General features: G+C 39.7%; 2 protein-coding genes across 2 annotated transcripts; both read left to right on the forward strand.

The window, feature by feature from the left end:
- Window positions 1-654: 654 nt before the first annotated feature.
- On the forward strand, window positions 655-3,378 carry LOC139697467 (serine-aspartate repeat-containing protein I-like). Its single transcript, XM_071596190.1, has 3 exons — window positions 655-739; window positions 1,205-1,462; window positions 2,885-3,378. Exons 1-3 carry the CDS (start codon window positions 655-657, stop codon window positions 3,376-3,378), a joined length of 837 nt encoding a protein of 278 aa, XP_071452291.1.
- Window positions 3,379-9,498: 6,120 nt separating this feature from the next.
- On the forward strand, window positions 9,499-9,897 carry LOC139697468 (clumping factor A-like). Its single transcript, XM_071596191.1, has one exon. The coding sequence runs from the start codon at window positions 9,499-9,501 to the stop codon at window positions 9,895-9,897; it is 399 nt and encodes a 132-aa protein (XP_071452292.1).
- The last annotated feature ends 11,077 nt before the right edge of the window (window positions 9,898-20,974 follow it).

Genomic DNA, 20,974 nt, shown 5'->3' on the forward strand with positions numbered 1-20,974 from the left:
ATAAAGAAGCAGTTATATATACTGATGCAGATACGGATGCTGTAACTTCTACAGATATGGTTACGGATACGGAGTCGGATGTGGATAAGGATGAGAATGCGGATTCTATGTCGATGCAGAAAGGGAACCAGTTACGTATTCAGATGCGGATTGGGATGCGGATGAAAATGTGAACGCAGATACTGACGCGGATACGGATTGCAATGCGGTCACTGGGGATACGGTTGCGGATACAGATGAAAATACTGATACAAAAAAGGATAAAGATGTGGTGGATACGGATACAAATGTGGACACAAATTGGGATGTGAATGCGGATACGGATGCGAATTCCAATGCTAATTCAGATACGGATACATAAATGGTTGCGGATACGGATACGTATACGGATCCGGATGCAGAATCCAGTACAGGTTTGGACATCTATGTAGATACAGAAACGGATGGGGATAGGGATTCGGTTGCGGATACCGATACTTACACAGGTAAGGATGCAGATATCGAAGGGGATACGGATAAGGACACGTATGGGGAAATGGATACGGGTTCGGAACGACCTCTGATAAGGAAACAGATACGGATGTGGATACGGATGCAAATACGGAAAGTGTGGCGGACAGGGATGCGATTGGTGTTACGGATTTTAATACGGATATGGATTCCGATGCGGACATGTATGAAGAAATAAATGCGGATGTGGACGTGGATGCGAAAACAGATGCTGACACTGATACGAATGGTGATGCGGATATGGATGCAAAAACGGATGCAGATACGGATACGGAAGCGGATTCGGATGCGGAGACTGATGCGGATACGGATGCCAGACAGACGTGAAAAGCGGATGCGAAAGTGGTGCTGAATGAGGATACCGATAAAGGGACGGATGCAGATACGAATGCGGACTTTGATTCGGATGAAGATGCCGATAGAGATGCGATATATTATGCGGATTAGGATACGGATGACAATTCACCTACGGATACGGATTAAGATACGGATGCGGATATTAAGCCGGATGCGGAAACGGATACGGATTCAGAACCAGATGTGGATTGGAAATAGGTGGCGGAAATGGATGAGATTACAGGTTCTTCAACGGATGCGGATACTAATGCACATACGGATTCAGAAGCGGATATGGTAGCAGATATGAATACGGATGTGGATACGGTTACGGATGTCAATTAAAATGCGTATGCAGATGAAGTGGCGGATACCAATGCAAATACAGATCCGGATGCGGATGTGGATAATAATGCAGATACGGATACCGATAAGGATATCGATGCACTTATAGTAATGGATAATGATGTGGCTACGAACACTGATGTGGATTTTAATACGGATGCTGATCTGGAAACGGATGTGGATGCAGATGCTGATGCGGATATAAATACGAATGCAGATACGGATACAGAAGCGGATACGGATAAAAACACGGATGTGAATACGGATTCGGGTACGTATTATAATACGGATGCGGATAAGTATTCGGAATCTATTGTGAACGCATATGGGAAACGGATCTTAATCCGGATACGGATGCCGATTTGGATACAGACAAGGATACAAATGCGATTACATATGCGGATTAGGATACGGATGCGAATTCATACACATATACGGATTACGATGCGGATGCGGATGTATATCCGGATGCGGAGACGGATAAGGATACTTAACCAGATGTGAATGCGGAAGAGATGGCGGATACGGATGCGAATACGAACCCGGTTTCAGATATTGATGCGGATACTGATGCAAATAAGGATTCCGATGCGAATATGAATGCAGATACGGATATGGATGTGGATACGGATTTCAATTCAAATACGTATGCGGATTCAAATGAGGTGGCAGATACCGATGCGAATACAGATGTGGATGCGAATACTGATACAGATACCAATTAGGATATCGATGCGATATAGTTACAGATACGTATGCGGATACGGATACGGATGGTGATACGGATACGGATGTGGATTTTAATACAGATGCTGGTGCGGAAACATATGCGGATGCACATGCAGATGCGGATGCAGATACGGATGCGGATACGGATTTCAATAGGGATACGTTTGCTGATTCGGATAAAGAAGCGCATACGGATGGGGATACGGTTAAAAATACGGATTTGGATACGGATTTAAATACAGCTGCGGATACAGATACGGCCATAGATATGAATGTATAGCGCGTGCAGATCTGAATGCTGTTACAGATGTTGATATGGATGGGGAAACCGATGCGGATACCGATGCAGATTTAGAATCGGATTCCGGATGCGGATACAGTTTGGAATACAGATGCGGTTACCGACGCAGATAAGGATACATTTGCGAATACGGATGCAGATTTGGAAACGAAAACCGATGCGGATACGGATGGAATTTGGGATATTTATGCAGATATAGATGCGAATTTAGATACAGATGAGGAAACAGATGTGAAATCAGATACTGATGCGGAAACGATGTAAATATTTTAAACGTGTACATATTACTGAAGATTAGGGAAAAATGTCATTCTTTTGTTTTAGATTCCATGATTGAGGTTTGGTTATGCATATTATCCATTTTTACCAATTTAATTTTTTCTTCTTTTACCATGAACAGAGAAAGTTAACCCCCCCTTAGCTTCAAATATTCGATCGGAAAAAGAAGCATTAAAAGGTTTCGAAGGTGTTGATGCGAATGTGGAACCGGATGCCGATAAAAATAGGTATACGGACACGGATACGGACACAAATACGAATACGTATATCGATACGGATACTGACAAAATGCAAATGCGGATGCGTATATAGATGCTAATGCGAGAACGAATATAGATGCGCAAACAGAAGCATTTGCGAATGCGCAAACGGATACGGATGCAGATAAAGATGCAGCTGAGGATGCGGATACGAACACTCTTGCGGATGCGGATAGCGATGCAGGTACGGATAAGGATTCGGTTAAGGATGTGGATACGAATAAGGATGAGAATGTGGATACAAATGCTGATACGGATACCGACGTGGATATGAATGCAGATATGGATGCCGATGTTGATACGGATACGGAAATCAATTCGAATACGAACGCGGATGAGGTGACGGATACCGAGGCGAATACGGAATCGGATACTGATGCGTATATTGATACCGATGAGGATATGGATGCGCATATAGTAACAAATACGGATGTTGATATAGATATGAATGTAGATTTTAATAGGGATTCTGATGCAGAAACGGATGCGGATGTTGATGCTGATGAGGATGCAGATACGGATGCGGATACGGATTTGGATAGAGATATGAATGCTAATACGGATAAAGAAACGGATGAGCGTAAGGGTGTGGATACCGATGCGAATACCGAAGATTGATATGCTGATACCGATGCGAATGCGGATGCTGAAGCAGATACGGATACAGACGTGGAGACGGATGCAGCTCCGTATACGGATGCGAATGAGGATACGGATAAAAATGAAGATACGGATACATTTGGGTATTCGGAAGCGAATTAGGATGAGGTTGGGAATGTAGGTACGGATACGGATGCAGATTATGATGAATATACAGATGCAAATCCGGATGATTATCCGGATGCGGAAATGGACACTAATGTGGAGCAAGATCCGAATGTGGATGCGGATGAGGAAGCGGAAACGGATGCGAATGCAGATACGGATGTTGATACGAATGCAGATATGGTAATGGACACGAATGCAGATAACCGTATGGAAATGGATATGCATAGGAATGTGGAAACGGATGTGAAACATATTCAATTTCTGCAGAAGAAACGGATGCTATTACGGACACGGATATCGATTTCTTTACGGATGCGGATACAGTTACAGATGCTGATTCCAATATGGATGCGGATACAGACATGGATGGGAATTTATATTTGGGTACGGATTTCGATACGGATGCGGATACATATCCGGAAGCGGAGCGAGATGTGGATATAGAAGAGGTGGCGGATAAGGATGCGAATACGGGTTCTTAAACGGATGCGGACACTTATGTTATAACGGATTCCGATGTGGATATTGATGAAGTTATGGATCGGATGTTGTATGGATACGGATTTAAATTCCATCGCGGATGCGGAGGCCTATGAGGTGGCTGATATGGAATAAAATACGGATACGGATGCGAATACTGATGCAAATACCGATGCGTATATTGATGCTCATATGGATACGGATACGGTTGTTAAACGAATATGGATTTAATTTAAATGAATATTTTGAAACGGATACGGATGAATATGCTGATGCGGATGCAGATACGGACGCGGATACGGATATGGATAGGATTACCGATCCTAATGTAGATACAGAAGCGATTAAGGATTGGGACACAAATGTGACTACTGATTTTGGTACGAATGCGGGCACACATGTGAATACATAGCTCATACGTATTTGAATGCGGAAACGGATACTCATGCGGATACAGATGTAGATTTGGATTCGGATACCAATGCGGATGTAGATTCGTATACGGATGAGAAAACCGACGCAGATAAGGATACATATTCGGATAAAGATGCGGATTAGGATACGGATACGGATGCGATTGATGATAAGTATGCTTATACGGTTGCGGGTTCAAATGCGGACACTGATGCGGATACGGATACAAATGCGGATAAAGATAGCGATGCGAATACGGAGGGGAATACCGAAATGGAAACGAATACGGAAACGCACACGGGTAAGGACACGGATGTGAACACAGATGGGGATACGGATGCGAATACAGATGGGAATGCGGATGCAGATACGGATGCGAATTCATGTTGGCATACGGAAGCGGATAATGGATGCGGAAACGAATGCGTAAAAGGAGACGGATACGGATGCGGTTACGTATGTGGATGAAGATACAGACGCGGATGTGGATACGGATGCTGATACCGATGCGGATAAGGACACGGGAGATATTTTGATGCTTTAACGGATGCGAATGCGGATAAAGATGCAGATGGGGATACTAACGCGGATACAGATGCGAATTTGGATGCGAATGAGGATAGAAATGCGAAATCAGATACTGGTGAGGAAACGGACACGGATGCGGATACATATGCGAATATGGATGCGGTTGAGGATGCGGACCGAGATAAAAGTGTATATTCAAAAGCGATTACGTATATGGATGAAGATAGTGATGCGGTTACATTTGCAGATTCGGACAGTTAAGGAAACGGATGCGGATAAGGATGAGAATGCGGAGAATAATCCCTACACATGCATGAAAGGAAGCGGTTAGGTATACGAATGGGTATACGGATACGGAATCGGATACAAAGGCTGGTGCAGATACGGACGCGGATACGGACGCGGATACGGATTCAGATGCGGACAAATATGCGGATAAGGTTGCGGATAGAGATGAAAATACGGATACGAATTAGGATGTAAATATGGATACGGATATGGATACGGCTACGGATGTGAATGCTCATGCGGAAACAAATTCGGATGCACAGACTGATAAGGATGTAGATTCGGATGTGAATATGGTTTTGGATAGGGATAAGTATACTAGTACCGATACAGAAACGGATACGGATTGGATCACGAATGCTAAAACGGATTCGGATACGGATTTTAATACGGATTCGGATACGGAGACAGATGTGAATGCATAGCGGATACGAATGTTAATGCGGCGACGGATACCCATTCGGATATGGATACGGAAGCCGATGCGAATACGGACGCATACTTGGAAACGGTCACCGATGCGGATACAGATTTATATACGGATGCGAATACCAAAACAGATACGGATATATATGCGGCGACGGATGTGGATTTAGATACGGATACGGATGCTGAAACGGAGACGAGTACAAATGCGGGTACTGATGGGGATTTGGATAAAAATGTGGATGTGGATAGCGTTTCGGATACAGATGCGAATACGGATATGGAAACAGATTAGGACACGGATGCGTATACGGATGCAAATGCGGATATAAATGCAGATGGGGATACCGATGCGGAAACAAATTTTAATTTAGGTGACGATAAGAATATGGATGCGAAATCAGATAGTTTAGCGGAAACGTTTTAAACATTGTAAAAGTGTACATTTTCCCGAGTATGCAAAAACGTCATTCTTATCCTTAAGAGTATATGATTGAGGTGTTTTTAAATCAAATAATCCCTTTTTAAAATTAAAATTTTTTCTCGTTTCACCGAAAAAGTGCCATTACCCCCCTTGGATTGAAATTGGAATATAAGATTGTAAAAACTAGCACGAAAAGGTTTCAAGGGTGTTGATTCAAAGTGGATACGGATGCGGATAAAAATGCGAATGCGCATGCGTATACCGGCGCTAATGCGGATACTGATCTGGATGCGAATGCGGATAAACATCCGGATGCGGAAACGGATACGGATTCGGATAAAGATGCGGCTGAGGATGCGAATACGAAATCTTTTGAGAATACGGAAACAGATGCCGAGACAGGTACAGATACGGATTCGGTTGAGGATGCGGATACGAATAAGGGGACGGATGTGGATACATATGCTGATACGGATACGAATATGGATGCGGCAGTTAAAACGGATACGTTATTATATGCGGATGCAAATGTTGATACGGTAATAAAGCGGATACGAATGCGCAAACTGATGCGGACACGGATGCCGATTTAGATATGGATAGGGATATGTATACGGATACGGATGTTGATACAGATACCGATATAGATGCAAATACGAATACAGAGGCTGAGATAGATGCAGATGCTGACAGGATGCAGATGTGGATGCGGATACAAATTTGGATGGGGGAACGCATGCTAATATTGATATGGAAGTGGATATAGATGCACACATGGATGTGGTTACGGATGCTGATACGGATACAGATACGGATATGAACTTTTATTTGGAAATGGCCTTGAATGCGGATAAGCATGAATGTACGGAAAAGGATACCGATGTGGATACACATGCGGTTACGTGTACGGATGAGGATACGGATGCGGATAAGATATTGATTCGAAAGCAGAATACGATGCGGTTTCGTATTCGGATGTGGATAGGGATGCGGATGTTAATGCTGTGGCAGATACGGAATGGAACACGGATAAGGATTCGGACACGGAGGCCAATACGGATTCGGCCAAGGAGGCAGATACGGATACCGATATATATGAACATGCGGTTTTTATTAAGGATGTGAATGCAAATACGGATATGGATTTGGATTCGGAATGGATACGGATGGAAACTCGCATGCGGATATGTGGATGTGTTTAGGGAAATGCGGATATGGTTAGGGAAACGTAGGAAAGGAATAATTCGTGCTCAATGACCAAAAATTAAGTAGAAAAGAATTAGGTCAAAAGTTTCACCTCTATTAAATGTGTAAATTTTACCGAAAAATATCCAAAAGATGTCTTGCTCTTAAGGAGTAAATGCTTGCGGTATTCTAAAGGCATTACTTCCATTTTTAGAATTTTTAATTTTTATTATTTCACCATGAAAAGTGTCAGCCCCCCTAGATTCCAATCGTAATAAATCGTAAAAAAATAACACCAAAAGTATCGAAGGTGTTGATACGAATGTGGATACGAATGCAGATACGGTTGCGGATACCGGCGTGGATGCGGACACGGATGCAGAAATAGTAACGGAAGCGGATACTGATGTAATTGTAGATTCGGATGCGAAAGCGGATACGGATGCGGATAGGGATATGGTGCGGAAACTGAAAAATTTGCTGATATAGACGCCAATGGGGATACGTATTAGGATGCTGATATGGATAAGAATGCGGATACAAATGGGGATGCTAAGGTGGATTAGGATATGGATACAGTTGCAATTGTGGATGCAGATGAGTACATGAATATGGATGCGGATACGGAAGTGGATACCAATTCGGTTAAGGATACGGATATGAACGCTAATGCGGATACGGATGCTTATACGGATGTGAATACTGATGCGAATGCAAATATGGATGCGGATACGGATGAGACACGGATGCTGATGCAGATGCCAATGCGGATGCTAAGGCGGATGCTGATGCGAATACGGACGCGGATATGGATAAAGTTCCGGATACGGAAAAGAATGTGGATACGGTTAAGGCCACGGCTACAAATAAAGATGTAATTCGGAAGCGGATGAGAATGGGGATGGGAATGCAGACAATGTTACGGGTGTGGATTATGATGCGGATACAAATGCGGATACGGATGTGGGTGTGTGTTCATAGCGGATATGGAAGCTAATGCGGATAGAGATGCTTTTACGGATGTATATAATGTTTCGAATACAAACACGGATGTGGAAATGGATAAGACATCGATGCCAATGCGAAAGCTGAGGCGGACACTGATTCGTATACGAATGCGGACACAGATGTGAATGCGCATGCGGATACGGATGCCAATGCCGAAAACGCATACGAAAGCGGATACGGATGCTAAAACGAATGCGGATAAGGGGACCTATGCGGAAGCGTTTACGTATGTGGAGGAGGTTAAAGACGCGAATACGAAAGCGAATAACGATGCGGATTTGGATGGGGAAATGGATACGGATACCGATGTGGGTACGGATGTGGATTCGAAAATGGATGCAAATGCGGATACGGATGCGGATGCGAATAAGTATTCAGATGAGCTGTGGTAAGGAAAATGGATGCTGATTCAATTACGGAAGTGGATCCCGAAGCAAACAGGGATGTAGATACGAATGAAGATACGGATTCGGATACGTATATGGATACGAATAAGGATACGTATGCGGATACGGATGAGAATGCGGCTGGCAGAAAGATATGAATTCTGATGTGGAAATGGATATGAATGCGGATACGGATAGGGAATCTGATGCAAATAAGGATGCGGATGCAGTTACGGATGCGGATTTGATTACGGATGTGGATACAGATTTATTATGCCCATTATGCAGATATAAATACTTAGCGTATCGGATCTGAATGCGAATACGGATACGCATGCAGACTCGGATACGGAATCCGAAGTGGATACGGATGAAAATTAAGAAACGGATACCGATTCATATTCAGATTCGTATTCGGATGCGGATACCGACGCAGATACGGATACATATGCGGATACGGATATGGTTATGGATACGGAATCGAAAGCGGATACGGATATATACGCGTATGCGAATTTGGAGGGGAATTCGGATATTGATACGGAAACTGACAGAAATTAGGATACGGATATTGATGCGGATACGGACGCCAGACAGATTTCAATTTGGATGCGTAAATGGGTTTGAATGCGGATTCAGATACGGATGCGGATACAGATGGGATTTATCATGCGGATTAGGATACTGATGCGAATTTATATACGGATACGGATCACGACACGGAAGCGGATATAGATCCGGAAGCGGGACGAATACGGATCCAGAACCAGATGTGAAAGCAGAAGAGGTGGCGGATCGGGATGCGAATACGAATCGTGTTTGGATACGGAGATGCGGATGCTGATGCAGTTTGATGCAGATGCAGATTCTGATGCGGATATGGATACGGATAAGGAAAGGGAATCCGATGTCAATTTGAAAACTGATGCGAATGCGGATGAGTTGGCCGTTAACGATGCGAATACAGATACGGATGCACATGCGGATACTGATGCGTGTACGGATACCGATGCGGATATGAATGCGCATATAGTTACGGATACGGATGTGGATACGGATACGGCTGTGGATTTTAATACAGATCCTGATTCGGAAATGGATGCGAATGCAGATCCTAATGCAGATACGGTTGCGGATATGGATTTCGATAGGGATACGGATGCTAATATCAATACAGAAGCGGAAACGGATTGGGACACGTATGCGAATATGGATTCAAAAAAATTTTAATACGAAGGCATATACGGAGTGGGTCACAGATGTGAATGCAAAGCGGATACGGATCTGAATGCCGATACGGATACGCATTCGGATTTGGACACGGAAACCATTGCGGATACGGATGCATTCTCTGAAACGGATATTATTAGGATATAGATTCGTATACAGATGCAGATATACACGCAGATACGGATACATATGCGGATTAGGAATGCGGATTTGGATACGGATACGAATGCGGATACGGATGCTGATATGGATGACGTGAAAATTGGGGATCCTGATGCAGATACGGATACATATGCGGATGCGTCTAGCGATGCGGATAGGGAGGCTAATTCGGATATGGAATTAGAAACGCACAAGGAAAAGGACCCGGATACGGATATAAATTTGAATGAAAATTTTTATCCGGAGGCGATGCGGATACATATGCTGATGTGTCTAACGCTGCGGATAGGGAGGTGAATTCGGTTATGGAATTGGAAACGAAAATGGAAAAGGACACGGATACGGATATAAATGTTAATTCGAATTTGGATGCGGATGCGAATGCCGTTACGAATGCGGATGTGGTTACCAATGCGAATTCAATTACGGACACGGATACTTTTGCGGATACGGATGCGGATGCAGATGCTGATGCATACGCAGATACGGATGTGGATAAGGATTTGAAAAGGGATACACTTGCTGATACGGATTAGAATTGGATACCACTGGCAGCACATATGCAAACACAGTTTCGGATACCAATTTAAATACGGCTACGGATACGGATACGGACACAGATGTGAATGCACAGCGGATACGAATCTGAAAGCGGATATGGATACGCATGTGGATTCGGATGCAAGAGATGCTCATTCGGATGTGGAAATTTATTAAAATTAAGCAAATGATACGGATGCTGATTTATGTACGGACGTGAACTTAGATACGATTTATAATGCGGACTAGTACACGGATGCGAAACCAGATGGAAATTCGGAAAAGGTGGTGGGTTCGGATGCGAAGTCAAATACGGGTTCGCATACGGGTGTGAATACTAATGCGGATATGGATTCCGATGCAAATAAGGATGCAGATTTGTCAATGCAAATACGGTAGCGGATGCGGATGAGGTGGCGGATAGCAATCATAAAACAGAAACAGATGCGAATACTATTGCGGATACGCATACCGAAGCTGATATGGATTCCTAAATGGATACGGATACGGATGTGGATTTGTATACGGCATATGACAATTTTAATACGGATGTTGATGCGGAACCGGATGCGGATGCAGATGCTGATAAGGCAGAAGATATGGATCCCGTTTAGGGTTTTGATGGGAATACGGATGCTGATACGGATACAGAAGCCGATACGGATAGGGACTCGGATGTAAATACGGAGTCGCTTACGGATTAAAATACGGATGCCGATACAGATGTGAATGCATTGCGGATACGGGTCTAGATGCGCATACGGATACGCATGCGGATAATGGAACCGATGCGGAGGCGGATGCATATTATGAAACGGATAACGATGCGGATACAGATTTTTATACGGATGCGGATTTCGACGCAGATACGGATACATATGCGGATACGAATGTGAATTTGGATACGGAGACAGATGCGTATACGGATGCTGATACGGATACTGATACGGATTCGGGTACAAATGCAGCTACTGATGTGGATACAGATACAAATACGGACGCGGATAGCGATGCGGATACGAAGGCGTACAAGGATATGGAAACGGACATGGATTAGAACGCTGAAGCGGATATGGATGCGAATATGGATGCGGATACAGATTTCAATGCGGATACGGATGAGAATGCCGGTACACATATGGAAGCGGAAAGGGATTGGAAAACGGATGTGGATAAGGAGACGGAAAAGGGTGCAGTTACGTATGTGGATGCGGAAACAGACGCAAATGCGGATACGGATGCAGATACGGATGCGCAATTTGGAGAAGGAGAAAGATACGGTTGCGGTTACGTATGTGGATGGAATACAGAGGCGGATGCGTATACGGATGCGGATACCGATGCGGAGAAAGATACGGATACGAATGTGAATGCCGATACGGATTCATATGCGGATATGGATATAAAAGAGAATACCGATGCGGATACAGAAGCCAATTTTGATTCGAATGAATAAACAGATGCAAAACAAATACTGATTTGGAAACGAACACGGATGCGGACACAAATGTGAATTTGGATGCGAATAAGGAATGCGGATGCGCATAGGGATGGGGTTGCGGAACAAGATACCCATGCGGATACGAAAGGAAATTTTGATGCGGATGAGCATACGGATGCGAAATAAGATACTGATGCGGAAACGTAAAAATTGTAAACCTGTGCATTGTAAACATTGTAAAGGGGTACGAATTAAGCAAAAACGTCATTCTTTTGTTGAAAAGTAAATGATTGACGTGTTTTCAAGGCATATAATCCATTTTTAAAATTTCGATTTTTTCTGATTTCACCTTGAGAAGTGCCATTCCTCCCATGGAATATTGATGCTGATACGGATACAGAAGCTGATAAGGATGGAGACTTGGATGAAAATACGGATTTAGATACGGATTAAAATAGGAATGCACATACTGATGCGGACGCAGATGTAAATGCATAGTGGATACGGATCTAAATGCTAATACAGAAACGCATGTGGATACCGATTCGTATATGGATGCTGAATCTGACACAGAACCGGATATATATATATATATATATATATATATATATATATATATATACTAATACGGATGTAGATTTGGATACCGATGCGGATTCGGATACACAAGCGAATGCGGATAGCGATGCGGATAAAGAGATAGATAGATAGTGGTCTTTGTTTGGGCGAAATTGAGACCAAATGGTCCTTCTTCCATTTAACCCATCGTCGTGTACATATTATATTAGCCATCAAACTTATAGTTACATTAATATGTGCACATATATACATTTAGACAAACATCAATTCATTAACACAGATTTGCACATCGAAAAGAAAACAGTATGTACATATATGTAGACACATACATACACAGACATACACATACACACACATACATACCTATATTCATACACATACCTACACATATACATACATATCCACATTTACATACATATACACACATAAACATACATACAAGCATTCATACACATATATAAATACAAACATACGTACGCACATACACACCCATACATACATACATATACATATACATATATAAATTAAGAAAACACCTACATTTACTCAAATTAAATGACAGTGAAGTCAACAGTACAATCAATCAATCAAGAATTCTTAATTTTTTACTTTTGCATCGGAAAATCCAATTCACTTTCCTCAGTGTTTCTCTTTTTAAGATTTAGAACTGTTTTTGGACATATCATCAGTATATGCAAAAATGAAATTATAAGTATCTTGTATTTGTAGGTACTTTGTTAATGTCATTTCAATACATTTCCCTAATATTTAATCCACCTTTGTGAACATTAGTTATGGTATAAGGACAATCAATACTTTATGGTGTAATCTGCAAGCATGCTATTTTGCAGGTGCCTTGCACTAATAACATATGATTCCGGAGAACTCTTGATCCATCATTCCTTCCTCCTTTATGTTTGTCCCAGCAGTTCTCTCTGACTATTTAATTAGCACTTCAATTTTGTTTACCTTTCTGTCAACTTCTTTTTTTTTCAAACCACCCATTAAAAAGCAAACAATTAAGGTTTTGAATCTTTTTCAATGGCCATTGTTTCTGAATCACAAAAAAGCTGAAATACCCAGTCACTAAGACTAAATGAGGTGCCATGCAGAGAACAATGTTGAGAGATCAGGCTTAAAAAACCCGTTTGCTATCATCAAAACATAATTTATCCCAAATTTCCCCAAATGTTCCGTCAACTTATGCTTCAAATCAACCAATCCACTCTTAAAATCACCAACCCATCCCTATGCCACTCACCAGTCCCTGGCTCTTTTGAGGGGAAATTAGCACTGGAATGACATGAGGAGGCAATAAGGGGTTGTGGGAAGAGAGGTTTAGATCTACTAAGCTGGCATGTATATATTAAGGTTGGTTGCAAGTTGAGAAAATATGGGGACATTTATTAGGGGGGGAGTAGGCAAACAGATTGGTCGAGCTCACAAGGCTTTTTAATTGGTAGGTAATCTATAGATGAGAGAGAGACAAGGGTGCTGTAAAAATGAGGTGCCATCATTGCCATGTGAAATAGGCAATAGGTCCTGAAGAAAGGATTTCAGTTGGTGGGATCCAAGGAAAAAGGTGATACAAATGTTGAATCCTGTATCAGATGTGTGGCTTTTTTCTGCAATTTGTGATGTTGGGTAAAATGGTTGATTTTATTACCTTTGAGATTTTTATGGTATACCTTTTTGTGGACATTACATTGTCTAGATTATGGGATATTTGCTGAGGGTTACTGTGATGTTGTAATTCGGTGGTTTGCAGAATGTGAGAGAGCAAAAATATTGTCAGTTTTGAGCACTTGTTGTCATGCTCTTCACTTTATGCAAGGGAATGCATTACGAACTTGTTCAATCGAATAAACAAACTCCCTAACCCCTGTAATTCGACCTTTATTTCTTTTTTCCTAACCCTTTACACACAAACAATCATTCCTTGGACCAGTGATCTTCTATAACCATCCTAGAATCCATATTGAGCCACCAATACAGAGGTAAGACCTCATGAAGCTTTGTATATATTAAATTACATATCCTTCTAAAAAAAATTAAATGAATTTCATAAGAAATGACACCTTAAGTATCAGATGGTGACCCTTGCTAGGGAAAAGCCTTATTAATACGACAAATTTCCAAAGGTCAATATCTGAAAAGAGCAATACATGGAATGTCACATGTATATCAATGCTGGGGCAAAGCCTGCACATTTGTGAGGTATTTGAGTGTTAGCACTACCTAAAAGGGCAACCACAGAGAAATATATCCCATCAATGAAATATATTTTCCTGGGAAAACATATTGTCAAAGGCGGTTCAATAAGTACCTGTGAGATTGATGACAATGAGTATTCCTGAGAGAAGTGTACGTTATCATCGTGCGCAGCCATCAATCAAATGATGGTTTAACAGATTTAAAGGCTAATTTGGATTTCACAGCCATTTGAGTAAGAGACATGTTTCCTGATTTTTGCTGAGATGGAAAAAGAGCAATATTCTTCAGTAATTTGCTTTTTTTGGGATGGGAAGAAATGCAAGATGATAAAGTTAAAGTTGGATGCTGTTTATGGTGACACTTTGTCATCTATGGCCACAGTTAGATATTGGTTCAACAAATTTAAATGTGGGAAGACATCTGTTTTTCATGAGAAGCTACCAGGACACCTGTCAGATATGATTACCAAGGAAATCATTCAAAATGTCCATGTCATGATTCTAACTGTTCAACAATTGAAAGTGTGCAAAGCAGCAGGGGCCATGGATGTGTCGACCAGAATGGCAATTAATATTTTACATAATATATCAGTGAAGAAAGAACTGTCAACCAAATGGATGCTGCAATTGCTTTTGGTGGACAATAAGTTGATTTACCTGTCAACTTTGAAACATTGTTTACAACAATTTAAGCGAGATCCAAAGGTGTTTTTGTGTTGAGTTATCAATGTTGATGAAACCTGGATACATCCAGATGATTTTTTGGGAAGCAAATGGCATCAACCTCATGGATTATTTAGAAAAAGGAAGAATGATTAATATGAAATTCTACTGAGTTATTGGACTTCTTTCACAAAAAATTGGAGACATGGCTGCATTTGGCAAAAATGAAGGTGATTTTTCCCACCAATAATGTACCAGCAAATTCACCTGGAATTGTTACCACCCAACTGCATTAACTACATAATGAATTGCTGCCATTCACCTGGAAAAAATGTAATTCAAACAAGGAAGTTATATCTGAGACAGAGGTGTGTTTTTGGGAGTTAGGAAAATCCCATTTTTTGGAGGGGTTATACAAATGGCAAGATTGGTTAGAGAACTGTATATTTCCTAAGAGGGACTGACTATGTTGTAAAATAAAATAAATGTTTTTTGGAAAAAATAGTTTCCTTATTTCTAACCCGGGTACTTATTGAACCGCCCTCTTAGATGCAGCCTTGAAAGTGTACTTGAATGTTAACCTGATACCGGTAAATGATAATAACTCCACCATTCCACATTCACTTCCTTCTCTGACAAACACTACCTAGGCTGAATATCAGTGAAGGGAGCTAAAAAGAAGAGGATTTATTTATCTAAATAAACATGGATTATGAATTAAAACTTTAAATACTTAGTACTTATATAGTTTTAACAGAAAACTTGTGCAAAAATCCATGTATTAATTCTATCTCTGCATTAATATTATATGTTATATATATATATATATATATATATATATATATATATATATATATATATATAATATATATATATTTTTTTAATAAATGATTATTTGAGAGAGAATGCATTTACAGGTATTTTTGAAAATATATCCTTGGCATTGTCCTGTCATATTTATTGTAGAAAAGAGGATACTGAGCTGTAGTTTTCTCTTAAGATATAAATTAAGTGACTGGATCTTACTTTCTCAATTATATTTGATGTTTCATTAAATTAACCTTAACCTTCAACCTAAAATGTATGTATATATATATATAATAACCTTCAACCTAATATGTATATATATATATATATATATATATATATATATATATATATATATATATATATATAAATATATTATATTTATATATTATATGTATTTTTTCAATAAAAAAATATTTGATAGAGAATGCATCTACAGGTATTTTTGAAAACATATCCTTGGCATTGTCCTGTCATATTAATTGTAGAAATGAGGAAACTGAGCTGTAGTTTTCCCTCATGATATAAACTAAGTGACCTTCAATCTAAAAGCTGGGTAGGAAAGATGAGTATATTTGAGTTGAACAGTATGGATTTTTTTAAAATTGTGATGACCATATCCAGTTTATCTTCTTACATTAGATTTCTTTGTAAAATAAAAGGAAATTTCCTTTTTTCTGTGTCTTGTATCTTTAAAAGCGGATGTAATCAGTTTACAATAGTGAGATTGTTTCATTGATGCAGAAGTGGTAACTTTACTCTTCATAGGTCTCTGGTTAGTTATTGTGATTAAAATATTATCCCTACCAGAAAAGATATTGAAATTGCTGAAAATGATATGTAAAAAGTGCTTGTTAACTTTGTGAAATGGATATATAATGGGACAATTTTGTAACATTAAGCTACAATGCCTCTTTAAGGCTCTCAAGTTGGGTGACAATACCAAAAAAATTCATTTTACTTCAGACCAAATCACAAATTTCAACTTTTCATGATATTTCTATTTCTGCTAGTTTCTGTAATTTTTGTAGGAGAAATAAAATAAAAAATGATTGTGTTTATTTTAAAATGAAGTAGAAAGAGTAACTAAGGATTTCTTAATGGTGAGGAGAATATTTATGTGTACAAATTTGGTTGATTTCTAGAAGTATCTCTTCCACGAAAACGAAATCTTTAATTTGTAACAAATGTAGAAATGGAGAAAATTTAACTAGCATGCAGCTAATACAATCCTCAAGATCATCTACCAAAGATTTCTAGATAGATATTGGTCTTTATTTGGGCAAAATTGAGGCCAAATGGTCCCTTCTTCCATTTAATCCATCGTCATATACATATTATATTAGCCATCAAACTTATAGTTACATTCAAATCTAAACATAAACACATGGAGATAGACATAAATTCATTAATCCAAATTTGCAAATCGAAAAGAAAAAAGTATGTACATATATATAGACACACACATACACATACATACACATACACACACATACATACCTATATTCATACACATACCTACACATATACATACATATCCACATTTACATACATATACACACATAAACATACATAAATACATACATAAGTACGCACATACACACCCATACATACATACATATACATATATAAATTAAGAATACACGTACATATACTCAAATTAAATGACAGTGAAGATAGAGTACAATAAAATGAGGAATGTCTAAGCAAAGAATGAGGTTTTTGGGAAAAGCTAGGGAGAGCGTGGCATTGCTCAACTAGTAAAAACCCACGCAGGAAAAACACCCGCGAAGAGAAAGGGGGTGTGAAAAACCTGCGAAAACCCTATTAATTAGAGGAAAGATACATGTACATTGTAACAATCATTTTTACAGAGTAAACATAATAATAAGTTACTGAAATTGAATTGGAGAAATTAAATACATTGACAACACATGCGGAGTAATGAGAAGCGTGATGTTTCTAAAAATAATTATGCAAACTCCTACCACTTGAGATGACAAAACAAAACAGCAGGGTAAAAAACAAAGTAGACACAGTGATCTGTAAAACAGCTGAGTGGAATGACGGAGGGTATACTGGTTAAGTTAAGTACCTGAGGAAAATGAACTTGTGAAGTGCTCTTCTAAATGTTGTTGTTGATGAAGAGTTTTTTATGTCATCTGGGAGAGAGTTCCACAGACGACATGCTGTAACATGAAAAGATTTGTGATAGATTTCCGTGCGATGGTGTGGGACAAGGAGTTTATCATTACCCCTAGTATTTCTGTTGTGCATTGAGTTGATGAAGAGGAAATTTTTGTATAGATATTTAGGTGTGTGGTTTGAAAGTATTCCGTAGAGAAGTGAAAGAACATGTAAATGCCTGCGGCGTTCTAGCTTTAACAAGGATAATCTATTAAATGAGCCGGAAATATGATCTTACTTCCTATAATCACATATGAACCGCGCACAGGAATTATGGGTCTTCTGGAGTTTGGTTTTCAGTTTGCCCGAAAGGTCTTGGTATACTACATCACAGTAATCAAAGTGGGGTATGAGAAGAGAGGACACAAGAAGCATCTTTAAGGAGGGGGGAGCAATGTGCTTTAACCTTTTCAGTGAATGCAGGGATGAGTTAATTTTTCTGCAGATAGCAATTGAATGATCAGTCCAAGATAATGTTTCATTTATAATTAAGCCTAAATTATTTACTGTCCTTAGGTATGGTATGATAGATCCTTGCAATTTTAATGACGGTAGTTTATCAATACTTATTTTAGAATGTAGTTTATGGTATCCAATTATGATGGACTGACTTTTGATTGGGTTTATTTTCAATAAATTTTTTATTCCCCATAGTGACAAAGCAGCCAGATATGCATTAATTTCGTTTATAATTGTAGGTAGATCTTGAAGGCGGGAATGGTGATATATTTGTAAATCATTGGCATAAAGGCGATGATTGCGATTTAAAATGCATTTACTAATATCGTTTATATACAGGGAAAAGAGCAAGGGTCCAAGAATCAATCCTTGTGGAACACCCCTGTGTATTTGAAACCAGTTAGAGGATGAATTAGGTGTAATGACTCTTTGGAATCGGTTACTTAGGTATGAGCGAATCCACAGTAAAGACGAGGAAGGAAAATTCAGGTTTTGAAGTTTTGCTTAGAGAATATCTGTCAATTGAGTCGAAGGCTTTGGTAAAGTCTAGGAGAGTCATTATTGTCACCTCTTTGCGATCCATGGATAGTCGGATGTCATCTGTTATTTTAAGGAGAGCGGTAGCTGTGCTGTGAGGGGACCGAAAGTCTGATTGTAGAGGATCAAGTAAGTTATTTTCATTCCGAAACTTTGAAATTTGTTCGTGAATAAGTCTCTCGAATGCTTTTGATAAAGGAGGCAAAATACTGATTGGTCTGTATTCAGCAATGTTAGTGGGTGTGAATTTTTTGGGGATGGGACGGACAAGAGCATGTTTCCAGAGTAAGGGATATATTCCAGTTAGAATATACCAATTAAAGATATGAGTTAAAACAGGAAGTACAATGGGAGGTAACTTTTGTATGAGAATAGCTGAAATTCCGTCAGCTCCATCTGAGGAGGACTTGATTTTTTTGAGGGCCTGGAGGACTTCCATTTGTGTGACGGGAGAAATTTTGAATGACCTTCCAGCAGAAACTGGAGTTGGTTCAGAATTATGCAGACTGTATAAGTATTCATTTTTTGCATTTAAGTCGATTTCCGTCGGTGGGGTTGTGAATAAACGGTTTAGGTTGTCTGGAGATATGTCAGCTGGAGGGGAGTGTTGATTTTTAGTTTTTCCGACACCAAGGTACTTCAAGTTTTTTCAAATATGTGACGGGGGCTGTTTAGGTATTTGGAAGGCATATCTGATTTTGGATTTTATAATTTAGCACAACGTCACAAATTACTTGTTTAGTTTTGTTACGCAGTTTTTTGTAGATATTGAATACATTTTCGTTTTTATGTTTTTCAAATAGGCTATAGACTGCGTCACGCCTACACATCAAGTATTTCATTTCATCTGTTATCAAAGGGGAGCGTGGTTTGGACAGTCGGATTTTTCTAAATGGTGCATGTTTGACTCCTAGATCATTTAAGAACGTATTAAATAGTTCTACTTTTTTATCTATGTCTTCGATGAATTCTATAGACTGCCATGGAATGGTAGCCGCATCGGATTCTAGGTATTTGTCATCTATGGACTTGAAATCGCGAGTAAGAATGAATTTCTGCTATAATTTAGGACATCTAACTGAGTATGTTAAAAATAATACATCATGCATGGATATTCCTGGGGCAGAAAGTTGGCCATATGCTGTGATTTTGTCAGGGTTGGCTGTAATTATTGCATCAAGCCAAGTGGCTGATGAAGATGTACGATGGGTAGGTTCTAGGGGAAGTATGCTAAGACCGAGGGATGATATAGAGTTAGTAATTGTTTTAGAGTCATGATTTGAGGATTGAAAGTTGGCATTGAAGTCAACAGTAATAATAACATGGTTATAGATCGGAATGAGGGAAGATAATGCTTCTTCCAAGTCGGAAAAAATAACCTACCTTGGGTGGGCGGTAAACTATGCCTAAAAGAATTTTTTGTAGGTTGAAGGTTATCTCTAAGAATGCAAACTCGGGTCTTTTGCAGTAAATGGAAGAACTTTTTGAT

This window comes from Hetaerina americana, unplaced genomic scaffold (assembly GCF_022747635.1).
Source record: "Hetaerina americana unplaced genomic scaffold, ioHetAmer1.1.p SCAF_77, whole genome shotgun sequence".
NCBI classification, from domain to species: domain Eukaryota; kingdom Metazoa; phylum Arthropoda; class Insecta; order Odonata; family Calopterygidae; genus Hetaerina; species Hetaerina americana.